General features: G+C 38.2%; 1 protein-coding gene across 3 annotated transcripts in view; it reads right to left on the bottom strand.

The window, feature by feature from the left end:
- Positions 1-15,488, bottom strand: part of Lifr (LIF receptor alpha) — a 180,172-nt gene that overhangs the window by 79,227 nt on the left and 85,457 nt on the right. For all 3 annotated transcript variants that reach the window (XM_023711895.1, XM_004623427.3, XM_023711893.1), the window contains exons 5-8: positions 12,904-13,067; positions 7,534-7,708; positions 5,727-5,981; positions 163-292 (exon numbers count right to left, since the gene is read on the bottom strand). In XM_023711895.1, coding sequence (XP_023567663.1) covers positions 163-292; positions 5,727-5,981; positions 7,534-7,708; positions 12,904-13,067 — 724 coding nt within the window. The remainder of the gene's footprint in view (positions 1-162; positions 293-5,726; positions 5,982-7,533; positions 7,709-12,903; positions 13,068-15,488) is intronic.

The following is a 15,488-nucleotide window of genomic DNA, read 5'->3' as shown; positions in this document are numbered from 1 at the left end:
TGTGTGTGTGTGTGTGTGTAACTGGGAATTGAACTCAGATCCTAGTTGTTTGCCAGGGAAGCACTTATTCTACTGAGCCATCTCCCCGGCCCCCTCCTTATGTGATTTATCATGTTTTTCCAAAGTATTTGCCATCTAGCATCTTTTCCTGGTTACTATTACCTCTCAAATAAAATGTAATTTGTACTTCGTGGGCCCACCAATGCTGTTGGTCTTCCTGGATTCCAACTACATACAATTTTTTCTAAATCGTGTGTTTCACAATTCAGTTTTTGAGGAACATCAGGTGGATCTAAAGAAAATACAATGTAGTTACAAATGATTAAATGTTTATCCTGTTAGCATAATATTTTATAAACTGGTAATAACATTTTGTATAATTGTCTTAAAATATAAATCATTTACTAACCATATTTCACTTTTGAATAATATAGAAATTATTCTTTAATAGCGTGCTCTGTCCAAGTTCTTAACATATTAGATGGTGTAATAAAATATATTAAAAAGTGACTCTTCACTTCAAAAAGGCCAAATAGCAACTTAAGAAACCAAATACTACTTTTTCCTTTGCTCCTATGTAAGAATTTACCAAATCGCTCAAATAAATCCTTTTAACACAGCAAGTAAAAACAGGTTCAGCTTTATCATCTATATATTCTGATTTGTAAACAAGTAACAAATATACTAAAAGTCAACATGCTACTCCTGTGGTTTAGATGTAGTCTAGGATGTTTGGAAGGTGACTGGATGATGGGGCACTACACTTACAAATAGATTAGCCCACTAATGAGTTCACAGCTCACTGATTAGGGAGTTGGCCAAAGACGCAGGTCCCTGGGATGTGACCCGGAAGGACATGTTTCCTGCATGGTCCTTTTCACTCTCCTTCATGGGCCCATAGCCTAAGCAGCTTTTCTTCACTGGGCCCTTGGTCTGCGCTTCCTGACCACCATGATGTGAGTAGATTTCTTCCAGCAGGCCATTTCCATATATGATCCTGCTAATTACAGACTGGAACTGAACCAAATTAAGGCTCTCCTCCTTTAAATTGGGAATGTCACAAAAAAAGTAAGATAGATTTTGGTACTAATTTGTCAAGTATAATTATGATAACCACCCCACTCTTAGTGTAGAAAGGTCTGTAGACACTGGCTAGAGAAATCCTACAATGCTGTGATTCAAGCTTGATGTGAAATTCTGATCAGAGCTCAGAGGACCAGAATGCTGATAGAAATGTGCATCGTGAAGACCAGGCATAGGAGGTTTCAGTTGGGAACAAGAGACCTTGTGGGTTATGCTCTAGCAGAACATTTGTCCACGTTGTGCCCATTTTCTGAGGTTTTTCAGGAGACAGAGTGTAGGAGCACCAGACTAATCTGTTGGAGGAAATTTCAAAGCAGCCCAATGTTCAGGCTGTGGAATGGTTACTGCTGGTAGCTTTCATTTTAGAGTGAAAAAGAGGAGCAAAAAGTCCATTTTAAATGTTTTCAGAAAGAAAGACCCTGCAAAGTTGGAGCAAATGAGAACATGGTTGCTAAAAAGATCTGCATTAAAAAGAATCCAAGTACATTCATCAACACAAGGCACCTCAGAATTAACAAGATGCCGCAGGCTCCAAAGTTCAAAAGTCACAGACTTCACTTTGAAAAATGAATCCCAGAGAATGCAGCTCATTCAGGGAAAATTAAAGAATTTCACAGAGTTCAGTCATCTAAACAAGCACTCAGAGGTTGCTGCACCACGAGCAAGGGGGCTTGGCTACTGCCGAACTGCAGGTAGACTTTGGCATTATCTAGATGGTGCATGTTTATGGGCAGGCACAGTGCAAGAGCTGAAGCAATCCAAGAGACTTCAACATAAATTTCAAAAGAAGGCCTAGGAAATCTGCCAGTGTATCCCGAGAGGGCACTGTGTGAACCTATGACAGTGAGCTCAGAGTGCAGTAGAGACCCCAGGTGGTTGGAGAAGACAGGAATATAGAATATCTGCTGTGACAAGTTACAGAGGGGGAGCAAAGCTAGCCCCAAAGAGAACATGAGAGCTGCACCCAGCAATGCTGTGAGGGGGGGCTGCCCAAGCTCTTTAGAGCTCACATATCACCACAACTTGCCCTGGGTGCTAGACACAGTACTGCAGGAATTAATATTTCTCCAGCTGGGTGTTGGCCTTTCAAAGCGATAGGATCACGGGAGCACTGCTATCTGTGCTTAGGACTCTGATGAGTTCTAACTTGCTGTCAGAACATGAGGGCTGGCTGGATGTGGTCACAAAGGGCATGACTGGAAGCATACACCTCCCTCCCCGGCTCCTTCCTTCTCCCTCTGCTCCTGGACACCATGGTGTGAGCAAGTTTCCTCCATGGCAGCCTCTCCCACCATGCCATTTCTGCTTTAGAGCCTACAATCCATGGACTAAAATTCCTGAAACTGTGAGCAAAAGTAAACCTCTCTTCCTTTAGTTGGGGGAATTGGGTACTGTGTCTCAACGATGGGAAAAAGTGACTAAGCCAGCTGCAAAACAGTTCCCTCTGGCTTTGCTGCAGCAGAGTAGAAAAAGAAAAAAACAAGGGGGGGGTGCAGTACTTTTGTAAAAACTTTAAATGAAAATACTGCAGTCTGACATTACATATTATTGAAACAGTCATTTTTATAACCATGTTTAAACAGAAACAGAAACTGGTACTTCCTACAATTATATTCATCTAAACTATCTTTCATGTTCCATTAAAGTAGTCTTAACAAAAGTTACCTGTTAAAATATTCTGTAACGTAACTTCTAAAGATACAATTTTTTAAACAGTCCTTCATTTACCAACTAAAACTTAGAAAATTTTACATGCCCAATCCAGAAATAAGAATGACATCTTTTTTGTAACTTTTTATGTAGTATTAAGATTACATAACTAATAATGGCTGATAATGGATGAGTCAAAGTTTAGTAATTAATTAGCACATGTAGTTTGGAAACTTTTTAATCTAAGATCAAATTTTCAACAACCTATTAAAATCACATCCGGGGCTGGGGAGATGGCTCAGTAGAATAAGCGCTTGCCTGACAAGCACAAGGGCCTGAGTTCAATCTCCAGTTCCACCAAAAAGAAAAAAAAAAAAAAAAAAAAAATCACATCCAAAACTATTTGGGATTTATTCAACATGCTAAGTATTTTAGGATTTGGCAAATACATGAAACTGAGATATTTACAATCTAAGTAACAGGAACACAGGTGCAGGGGTTCGATCCCCGGGCCTGCCATGCCAGCCCTGGGGGCGTGCTGAGATGGCAACTGAGACTGGGCATGGTGGCATGCACCTGTAATCCCAGCTCTTAGGAGGCTGTAAACAGGCAGATCACTACAAGTCTGATCTAAAAGTGAGATCCTGAACACCCTGTAGACCCTTCCCTAAAAAATACAAAAAAAAAAAAAAAACCTCCCCAAGTAAAAGGAAAAACCTAAAAAGAACTAGAGGGATAGAGAAAATATGAAACAACAGTATCTGAAATATACTGATAGTCTTTTCAAAGAAATTATCTTCCAAAAGATTCAACTAACATTAGGTAAAAGCTATGTATACAAGGTGTGATAAAAATATCTGATGAATGTTTAACAATAAATTTTATTATAGTAAGACACACTGCTACGAATCCCCTTGAATCTACTACCCAGTGCTTCACACACACTCATCCCATTGTTCTTGGTACTCTCTGAAATAGTTTTGGAAGTTCTCCTTTGTGACTATCTTTATAAAATGTAATAAAAATACAGTGGATGCTCTACCAAATGCCATCCAATTGAAAGGCAGGCTTGTGAAAACATTATGGGGTTTCCTCATCCATCTCACTCAGTGATCTGTCACCACATGACTTCTGGCTCTTCCTCAAAGTCAAATGGTCATGAAAGGCAAACATTTCAAACTGATTCTGGGCTCTGGTACAGGCATGACACCATCACTAGACATGTTCCTGAAAGATGATTTACACAACTGCTTCACAAAATGGCATGATGGGTAAGTGTGCTGGAAGGGGGGGATTGATGGTAATATGACTTTTAATTTTATGTTTAAATATTCACCACATTTTTCAACTGTACCATATAAATCAAGTATACTTTGATAAATAGAAAATGCAATTAAAGTAATATTTCTAATAGCCTCAGAAAACATGAAGCACCTAGGAATAAATTTACCCGAGATATACAAGACTTCAGATCACAATGATAATAAATGGAAGGATGTACCATATTCATAGCTTGAAAGACTCAGCCTTATAAGAATGAACATTTTCCTAAATTGGTAATTGATTTAAGTTTGATAAAAATTCAACAGGTTTACACAGCATATGTGTGTTTAAGTGAAAAATCACATGCTGATTCTGAAATTCTTTTTAATAAATTATGGATTAAAGGGATATTCATAAAGAAAAGAAAGTAACTGTAGCACTAGCCCTAATTCGCTTTAAAACCTGCTCTAATGTCTAAAGAACTTCCTCTGTTGGTATAGGGACCTGTGACCACTGTTCTAAGTTGGCAAATGCCAAAAACAGATTTTAAACTTCAAATGTAATAAATGAAGTTCAAGTTACAAATTTAAAAGGCATATTCTAGGACTATAATAGAAATGGAGTCAGTACATAATTTCAGCTTTAAAATATTAACGTCCTTTCACACTTTTAAGTGGATAGCTCATTTTTTAGTATTATTTATCAAGTAACTTTACTACATATACCACTGGTTCTCATCCTAAATGTCTGACTTTTGGTACAGAACTTTGTAAATAGTCTTCAAAACACACTAGTAGGATGACAAAAGTCAGTAACTTTATAGCCATCAAGTTGAGAAGTACACCTAATCCTGGCTGTTCACGGAACTTCATCAGCATCTCAATGAGATCCAGCACAAGAATCATAAAAGAGTAAAACAAAAAGTCAATAGGCAATCTAAAGAAATCTCACAAAGTTCGCTCAATCTATTTCACTTACCTTTATTCATGAGACCCTCAGAACAAACTCAGAGCCTTTTATAAAGAATACAGCCAAGAAAGATCAGTGAGAGAGGCCAAGCCAAGGTGGAGGAGGGCACAAAAACTACCAACAAAGCTAAAAACTCTAAACATACTTATGCCTGGGCATTCAACACAAGCCACAATAGGCAGGGCAGCTCACCACCACAGGTTAGGAAAGTATTTAGACTGTAGGAGTCTAATAAATGTGTCCACAATAATAAAGCACTTGCTATGTACAGAACACAGTGAGAGAAAATGGATTCTTGCCTGTGTCCTCCAGTCTTCCCGTTCTCCTCAAATATGTTAGACGAAAGTTAAAGACATATTATGCTACTGAAAGATTTTGTTTGCAATCATTACAATTTAAGTATTTAAAAACAGGTATACTTTAGGTAGGAAACTGATTTATATGAAATAATCCCCAAACAATATAGGATTAAGAAATACTATACACCAATGATTTTTGAATTAAAACCATTAATTGAGAACTTAAACATGAGCAGTTACCTATTTCAGATCTTACTTTAAAAGTTACAAGTTATACAGATACAACTAAGTAGAAAACAAGCTGAGGATTCATTTTAATACATGCGAGGATTCTGGGTTCTTTATGTATCATTTATACTAAAGAACAAAGAAATAACAGAATAATTCTGCAGGAAAAGAACCTAGTATGAAAGAGACGACATCAGGCTAATAGCAGCTCTCTTGTTGGAATTATATACTTACAGCCTGCAAAAATAACTGTTCCATATATGGACTCTTCTGTTGTGAAAATCACATTTGTTCCACTATCTTCAGAAACGGAAATATTATGGATCTTGATAGCAACGTTTTCTCCATCAAGGTGGATAAGGGGGCAATTTTTACTGCCAATCTGTGCCACTAACACTTTTTCTTGACTTAAACAACAAAATGTTATATCTGAGCCTACAAGTATTACGTTGTCTTGAGGAAAAACTTTGGTCTGAGAATCAGGAGTCCCTACAAAGAACAAAAAGAATTATAAATATTTGAGAAGTGTTTTATATAAAATAGTCTCCAAAATGAGCCTTTTTTTTTTTTCCCCAAGATGACTTGTAAAACGGTCCACTATATACAAAATAAACTATATGGTGTTTTGAGACAACGCAGCCAAATATGAGGTATGTCCCTCCTGTTGCAAAGAAGTAAAGTACACATAAGAAGTAAGGTAAATCCATGTATAATTTGCTTCCTGAAAAGGGTAATGTTGGGGAGAGAAAGATCTAAGGTCACAGGGTAATGCTTAGTAAGTCTACACATTCAAATTCAGTGGGTTTAAATACAAATGAGACAAATGCACATCAAGAGAAGCTGTGGTGAGAGGACTGCAAGTTTGAGTCTAACCTGGGCAATTAACTGCGGCCTTGTCTCAAAAAATCCTCACCCCTGCAGAGCTGATCCATACCAGTGCCCCCCCACAGCCACACACACTGAATAGGATTTTTAATGACCTCTGTTCTTGCCATCTCCCACCCACCTCTTCACTGTGGTCCGGCTTCCACCCATGCCATGTTACCAAACCAATCCAGTGGTCCCTTCGCAGTCGCCATTCCTTTGCTTTCTACCGAACCTTGGATGCTATTTAAAGTCTTTCTCCTTAGAACCCACTCTTTTTGTAACACTAGACACTCCTGGGCTGCTAGTCCTCTGACTACTGGCCTTACCTCTAAACTTCCATTTCCAATGTTGTTTGGCCCTGCTATATAAACTCTTCAGTGCCTGAAGCCCAATGATTAAAAACAAACATTTTCTCCCCATGTAACTTGTTCATACTTTTTTTATTTTAATCTCAAGAGCACTAACCATTCAACTGCCCACACTAACAGGCACATGTGGCTCCATTTCTCACCACTGGCATTTTCACATCTTCCCTCCCTTTTATTTCTAAACCCCAGTATCCTAGCTTATATTTCCACTGACTTGCTCAACAGACACAGATCTTTATTTACCTCTGTGCCTCCAGCTCTCCTTGCTTTGATCACTTCTGCACATTGTCGCTAGAGCGAGCTACCTCCAGCAACTTCCAGTGTTTGCAGGACATTTTATTGGCAATGTTCTTAGTCCTCCTCTACCCTGGCAGCATTCTGCCTGGATATAAGTTTTGCTTAATGGACAGATGATTTTCTTGGTATTTTATAGACTCCCACATTTTCTACAACAACTATGCTCCTCCTAGTGTTGTCTGCTCTGTGTTTCACAGGTTGGGAATTATTATCTTAAAAATATATCCATTGGATCTCATTTCCAACAATGCATCTTTAAATCATTCTTCAGTGCTTATTATAATGGTTTTCATACTAGGATGTTTATTTGGCCACTTAGGACATCTTAAAAACACAGACTCCTGAAGTCCATCTTGGACTTCTTTAAAATCTCTTGGGAGGCAGACTTGGAAGCTCCTATATGACCCTCATACAGCTCCTGAGATTTCAGAGAACAAAGAATGTACACTGAACACTGCTTTTCAGCACTCCAGTTCATTTGAAACAAAAACTCTTTAAATACAGCTTACAAGAAATGCTCTTCACTGGGCTCCAGTTGCTCCACTCTTTCGGACCAGAGAAATGAGGAGAGTCAATGTAGCACCTAATGCTCACATGATGAGCGGCACACTCCAAGGGCATGTCTGAGGCCCAGCTCCAGCGATGGACCACATCTCTGCCATTCAGAGTGGTGTTGTAAGTCACCTAAAATCAAGCCCAGGTAGTGATAAGATTTTCTTGCTCTTAAGATCAGAAAACCACAAAATACCATATCACCAAATTATTATAAATATCTCTCAGGCTTTCACAGAGAGCAAAGTGCTCAAGTAATGGCCATGACTCATCCAGATGGCTGACACTTAAAAAAGATCTACAAACTGCAGTACAGGGTTTCAGGGTAAATCCTGAGGGGATCTGACTGACCTTGTCAGATACAAAAGTTACATTTCTTGTTATATAGGTCTTGCTTTATCTTGGTCTTAACCATCCAGTAGAAAAGTATAAAAAGTAAAGCCATATTAATATGATGAGCTGTAAAAGGCTCAAGTCAAAAACTTCTGACACTACCAGTCCTACGGACAACCCACTACTATTATGGACTACTGGACTATATTGGATTATCTTGCTGAATTCAAGCATCTACAATATTTAAATGGCAATGGAATACCCATCTCTGACAAAACTAAACAAAAAAAGAGGACATAAATGAAGGACCATTTTGTATCTGTATATACAAAATAGTTAGGATAGATATACAGCTACTTTCTCTTAATTCAATAAGAAGAAAGATTTGTACTAATGGTGTTTGGACAGGATATCATGTCTGCATCTTGTACTAGGAATAACTACTACAAAGACAACAATATGCAATGTATTAATTATTGTGACTATCTTACTAACCTGTTTTGAAACTGTCTCATTGCTATTTGTTTCTCAATAAAATTAATAAAAGAAAACCAAATTGTTATAAATAAATGGTCTGTCCTTTGGTAAAACTATCTTAAATTTTTTTTTTGGGGGGGGGTACTGGAGAATGAACTCAGGTCCTTGTACTTGCCAGGAAGGCACTTACATGACTCTGAGCTACCTTTCTAGCCCTACCTAAGATTTTTTTTTAATAAGGCACATCAGAAAAGTTAGAGCAACAATCGTCACACAACTATGTTCACTTCATAAGCAACAAGCCCTACTGCATTGTCATCCAGGACATTGATATTCTTTTTTCTATTTTGGTACCAGGAATCGATCTTAGGACCTTGGGCTTGCCAGGCACACGCTGCGCCACTGAGCTACATCCATGGCCCCAGGATGTTGATATTCACGAAAATATCTAATACAGCACCTAAGATACTGCCTACAAGATTTTTATGTTTTCCTAGAGGAAAAATAGTTAATGGGTTTATATCTCTAAAGGCAAAGAGGGGCAGCTTTTCAACAAAATAGTTTTAGATTGATGTCATTATCACCTATATAACAGCTTTAATACATGTATCCTACATTTTAAATTTTCATTTAAAAGAAAATATCTTAGTTTTAATAGTTAATTAACATGCAGCTTACAGTAGTATAGGATATTAATCTCAATTGTAAGAAATGGGCAAGATTACAAATTTTGAAGATCTACTAACTGATACTTTGTAAGTTTCAATTGAAAGACAATATATTAAAGAAATGTATTTTTTTCTGTCCTACTCTAAGATTCTTCTAAAACAAGAGTAAACAGATTCTTATTAAAGGCATAGAAGCGTAAGGACAAACAATAAGACATGTAGCAACATCACTAAAATTTCAGAAGCTGGAAAGTAGATGGATACTAGCAATGACTCAGGAATCCTAAGAAAGCAGAACCTTATATTTTCACTGGGAAAGCCAGGAAAATACTTGGTTTGTATTACAGAACGACCAGAGCCCGGGGGATGGCCGCATCACCCTGGAAATGCTGGTCTTAAAGCAAGGAGACGGCATGAATGTCTGCAAAGACACATTAGACCCCTGCTCACCTGGGCAGCAAAACAGTGACTGGTGTTCTGGGAGAAGCAAGCAGAGGCCTTCTGGACTGAAGGTCTCAGGAGGAGCTGCACAAGGGGATGCCACACCAGAACACATGGCTAACCTGGCCCTCCTTTCCACTCTCAGCTCTCCCAACAGTGGTAACCACACTCAGCAAGTGTGTCTTTGGGGAATAGGAATAGGCTAAGGTAATTACCTACAATAAGATCAGAAGTTTGCCAACTAGGTAGCCCACCCTAATTATCCAACAATGAAATCCCCAGTCAACAAGTCCCCTTAAAGCAAACTATAATTTTGATGAGACTTCAGGACCCTCTCATTTAAATGTAAGTAGCAACCAAGATGACCAAATGTTTTGAAGCAATCTAAAGGTCAAAAGCCAAAATAAAGAGAAAATATAACAAAGAAATATGGTAGGCAGAAAGAAAAACAATTAAATCATTGATATCCTCATACTTAAGATAGTCTACTCATGAAACAAGAACTGAGTTTCTTTTTTAAAGTTATTTCTTAGAAATGAAAAGTGTATTAACAGAAAATAATAGGACATGATGAAGTTTAGGACAAGTTTCTCAAAATCAAGGCAAAAGACAGAAAACAGGAAAGATAAGATAATGAGAAGACCAGTCTGGAAGATTCAACTCCTAAAGAACAAAAGTTCTAAGAAAAAAGGAGAAGATAAGAAGAAATGAAAGAAAGAAAAAAGTTTATAAGCTGACATATCAGACCAAAAAAGCCCTAGTGAGCTCCCAGTACAAGAGTGAACTTAGCCAGCCACAGCAAGAAACAATGGAACAATACTTTCAAAATTATGATAAAACTTTCCAACTTCTAATTTGATACCTGGCTAAGCTAGAAATCACATAGTAGTGCAGAATATTTTCAGAAATGTGATGTCTGAATATTTTCTTCTGGTAGTGTCTTACACTCCCAAAAGTAATGTATGTATATTCTATTTGTTCTGCATCTTCTAAAAAATAGCAGTTTGTAGGTATTTGATTTTTTGACAAATAAATCCTATCTGCAAGCTAGTATTACAGGCAGGAGAATGTATCTTCAATAACAAATAGCTATGAGAACATATGTTTCCACCAAAATTAAGAAATAAGAATATAATAATACATGCTATTAACCTACTAGGAGATTTAGGAAAAGGAGAGACCATCATAAGGAAAGGGCATGAGGGCGACCTCTGATGCCAATGGAGTCGCTTGCTCCAGTAACTCCCCAATGAACGAGGCAACAACACGGAAGTGTACCTTGAGTGGGTTGCAGGTGTGCGCACATACTAATTCCTTTCAGAATAAGGCTGCTTCTAAGAGCGGAGGCTGCTGGGATACCTGGGACACCTCTGACCATCAGCTGCTGTGGCTATTATCATGCTGTCTGCCATGTACATATCATCAGTGTGAGGAGGACTGGGAAACCAGTCAGAGGTCCTCACAGACATTTATGCATAAAGATAAACTGACAAAATACACAGCATATTAGAAAATTTCAAGACTTATACAACATGGAGACTATCTAAGAATGAGTTGAAGGAGTTTTTTTTTTTGTTTTGTTTTTCTTGTACCAGGAATTGAACCCAGGACCTCATACTTGCCAGGCATGTGCTGTGCCATTGAGCCAAATCCCAGCCCTTTAGGAATGAATTGATAAAGCAGAGAAAATTTTAAAAAAAGAAAGTCCAAGAAGTTCTTTGAAAAAGACAAAGTTGTAAATACTGTTTACATACCCCTAATGCAACAAATACTGTTTTACTATACACTGTAACTCAACTGCTAGAGGAACATAGGAAATTGGGAAGGCAGGAATGGCTGAGGGGGTTCCAGGAAGCACGGAGACTGCAAATGTGAGAGACCTGTGGGAGAGGACAAAGTTCTCCTCTTTCATTGTGTAAGTGAATTAAACACTACTTGAAATGAAACTACAAACCAAAAATCAAACAGCAACATATGCATGATATTTGCAAAAGTGGAAACAAATAATGAAAGATATCAGCTAAAAGAGACAAAATAGTTTTGTTTCCAGGGAAAGACAAATGGGAGTACCTGAGGGAGGAGGGTACTGGGGTCTGGTAAAGGATAACTTTGGAGTCCCCTGACCCCTCTGTGGGGCATGGCGTACACAACTATGAGCTATCCAGGGCCTTGAATATAATAGTAATGACCAAGATCCTTGGTTTTTTTAAGCTATTCCCAAATGACAGATTTTATTTTGTGGCAGATTATGATGCTACTGTTTTACAGTAGAAATTCTGACAATGATATAAATAACATTATAGTTTAAAAAGTCATTTTTTATTGTGAACCTGGAATAATTTCCCTCCTTTAGTCTTTTTTTTTCTTTTTTTCTGTATTTAGGACAGGGTCTACAAAGTCTATAGGGTTTCACTATGTAGATTGGATAATTACCTAATTCTCCTGTTTTCAGCCTCCCTAACACTGGGATTACAGATGTGCACCACCATGCCCAGTCTCAGTCACCAGCTCAGCATGCCCTAAGGGCAGGGCTGGCAAGGCACACCAGGGATTGAACTGTGGCTGCTGTGCTCTGCCTAAGCAGGTGCTTTAATCCACTGAGCTATCGGGCTGGCCTTAGTTGTTTTAATTGTTCTTTCTTTTCCTTTTTTTTTTCCTTCTTGCTCTTGCTATTTTTTTCTCATATAAGGATTTCTCCTCCAAACAGGAAAATTATGACTTTATGACTACCAACTTGGTACGTATCTTGTACCAATCAGTTATATGGTTTAGACTAATACTTCCTTTCATTTATTTTTTATTTTATTCACAGTTGAAAAAGTATCCCCTTTATTCTAGTATACATAAAACTTTTCTGATTAGTTATATCTTAGCTTAAAAGAAAATTAAATATGGAGCATAAGAAAATTATTCATAAGCACGATTAAAAACTTGAAAGCAAGGTCTACACATAAGAACATATTTCAGACTGAGAAACTAAAGCTTGCTTCTTACATTTGTGACAAATTACAATGCACTTATTTTGTACTAGAAAATCTGATTATTATGGCTAAATATGTTTTAAAATATTGACTCTTCACATAATATCAGACAAAAACAAAAAAATAGACTAAAAGTGCACTTCCAATTTAAGTAAACAGATGTATATTAAAAGACTAGAAAGAAGTACACAAAGGTAACATTTCCTGTGTTCAAGTGACAGAATCTGTGCCTCTGGAATTTCTTAAACTCCCTTTAGTGCTGACATGTGATTTCCGAATCAAAGCATATGGTTTTTAATAAACTTTGAGAGATACTTTACCTACTTTCTTAATAATGATATTCACTGATACCATCCTAAAATGGATTTTAAAATTGTTTGGTCTCTGTAATGTCATAGAAAAAAGATCAATTTTTGGTCAAACTTACTAACTCTACGAGCTCCATAGAATCTTTACGCATAACTTTGATTTCCCAGACGACGTGTGAGTGATGAGGAAGACCAGAACCCTTGTCGGTCCACTCTAGGTGTAATGTTGAAGTGGAGAAATCAGCAGACAAGTTCAAGATCTCTGGAGTGTCTGGAATTAAGGCTTAGGCAAAAGAAACAAAAGAGAAAATTTAGTAAAATAAGTAACGATGTTTCATACTGTACTCCCATTAGCAATGATTTTAAAACTACTTCTCTTGATCAAAACTAATCAAGAATTCATATCAAACTCTCAAACCTGTTACTGAAGAGGAAAGAACAAATATATTTTTATTTATATGAATAGCTTACAATGATCAATTAGGCAAATTAGCAAAATCCTCGGCTGGCTACTTCAAATTCATGAGAGTCTCTAATACAAACACTGACCACTTCCTGCAATGCTCCATGGTCACCTAGGTGGGAACCCACAGTTAGGCAACAAAACAACTGCTTCACGTGGCAGTAGATTAGACCTAAGAAAATGATGAAACGTGGAGAGCTCACTTGGGGAAAGGTATCTGTGTGCTTTTTCAGAGCTTTCCCACTCATCTCCCAAGTCTGGCCCCTTGTGGTAAAGGATGCTACTCACTTGAGGAATTTTATGTGCTATTCCTGGTAATGGATGTAATTAAAGAGAACAGTAAGTAACACTAGCTAAGACACTCAGTTCAGAAGCCGATGCGTCACTATGTGGAAGAACAGATAAGAGAAAAATGTCAGAAGGGCTAACTTAGTAGTGGTTTTCCACGCAGCCTGAAGAGGAGTGAGGAAGGAGCTAAGATTATCATTTAAGACCGCTGGAAAAATCCTATCTAGAATAATAATACCATGAAATATGATGCCAAATATGGGGGAAAGTAAAATCTTCTGTACAATTCAAAGAAACGATTAAATCAAATAAATGAAGTATTCACTGTAATAAATAATCATGATTTCTCCAAGGTTCCATCCAGCTCAGAAAGCAGCTAGAAAGGAAGGACTGAGAAGGCAGGGTGAAAGATGCGGAAGCTGCGCAGAAGGAAGGGCTCCAGGGCAGTGTCTGGAGATAGCTGTGAGAACCATCAGGGGTGAGAATCAGGGTGCAGACTCCGAATTTGCTGCATGCAGCTGAAGAAAGAAATGTGAATGTACAGACCTGAAATGGCCCAAGTTTGTTGTAAAGGCTGCCAATACACAATTAGACCCCCAAGGAACACACACACATGTGCGCACGCACACACACACACACACACACACACACACAGCAAGATCTAAAGTAGGAATGATTAAGAAACAGAATAAAACCAGAAAAAATCTAAAGTCACTGAGCTAAAAAGAAACAGGCTGTCACTTGGGCCAAATACAGTAAACCTCCAACTTATCAGCATTCAAGGTGCAATCTTTCATTGCAATATATTAAACTCACTCACTTGGCCACTTTCTGAATGAATCTGACTTAAAAACAGTTCTTGGGGAATGGAACTTGTCCCTAAGTTGGGAACTTACTGTATAACAAAGATGACAGAGGAGGACCAAGCAAAGGCCACCTACAAGAGTAAGGGCATTATTCCACCACACAGTTGCAAGAGAAGCTTGAGAGGGTTGAAAACTGTCTCAGTTGCTTCTCTCATTGCTGGGACAAATACCTAACACATAAAATTAGGGTAGGAACTAGACACAAATCTTAACATAAACTCTGAAGGAGTTAACATAAAACCAGAGGCAAACCATGCTCCAGAGTTTAGGCTTACATAGGAAAAGCCAGTACGCTAAAACGAGGTAAGCAAAAGAGGAATATATCCTTGAAAATCTCCTGATCTCTCTACCCATTAAGGAATACTAAATCACTGAAAAGTCTGGATCAATGGAAAACAAGATGAGTGTGCCACGCTCCATGACACACAGGCTCTCTGCTCTGAGGATGACAACCTTGGACTCCCCGGCACGTTTTCTCCTCAAAGGACAGTAAACCAAAAGAGAGAGACACACACTTTCTTACCACATTTCTACTTAATCCCCATCAAGTTCAAGAGCTAATTAAGGCCCTGACAAAGTGCAGGAGTAGGCTAAGATAGGGTCGCTCTACCACCACGCAGTGAAGACAACAGAAGAAAGCAGTATAAATTAATCAGTGCGAACTTGAAACTGAGCTCTTACAAATAATTTCACTAAAATTTTTCAAGTACAATGTTCTACCCTGAATCTGCATACAATGCTTTGGCTTGTACAGGACCTAGGACGTGCAGACTGAAATCTAAACTCTAAACCAAGTCGTTTACACAGCTAAACACAGGTAGTAGAAGCTGCCTCAAAGAAGTCTCAAGTGAGAAGCTGCTGGTGAAAGAAGAAAAGCGTGACAAATGAGAAGCAAGCAGCTGGGTTAGTGCCAGGGCAGGGGTAAGCTCAGCTGCCTGTGTAACCAGAAAAGTGCGAGAGGCTTCCAGGAGTGTGACTGTTCCTCCAACTGATTCAAGATGGCACAATGCACTAACCTAAAAATTATCAAACATGGGAATATTTAACTGATGCAACACTAATCCATTCAAATGGCCCCATCCACATA

The sequence above is a fragment of the Octodon degus genome, unplaced genomic scaffold (assembly GCF_000260255.1).
Source record: "Octodon degus isolate 3935 unplaced genomic scaffold, OctDeg1.0 scaffold00002, whole genome shotgun sequence".
Lineage (NCBI taxonomy): Eukaryota > Metazoa > Chordata > Mammalia > Rodentia > Octodontidae > Octodon > Octodon degus.
The sequence above is the reverse complement of the archived record's forward strand: the minus strand, read 5'-3'. Positions and strand labels throughout refer to the sequence as shown.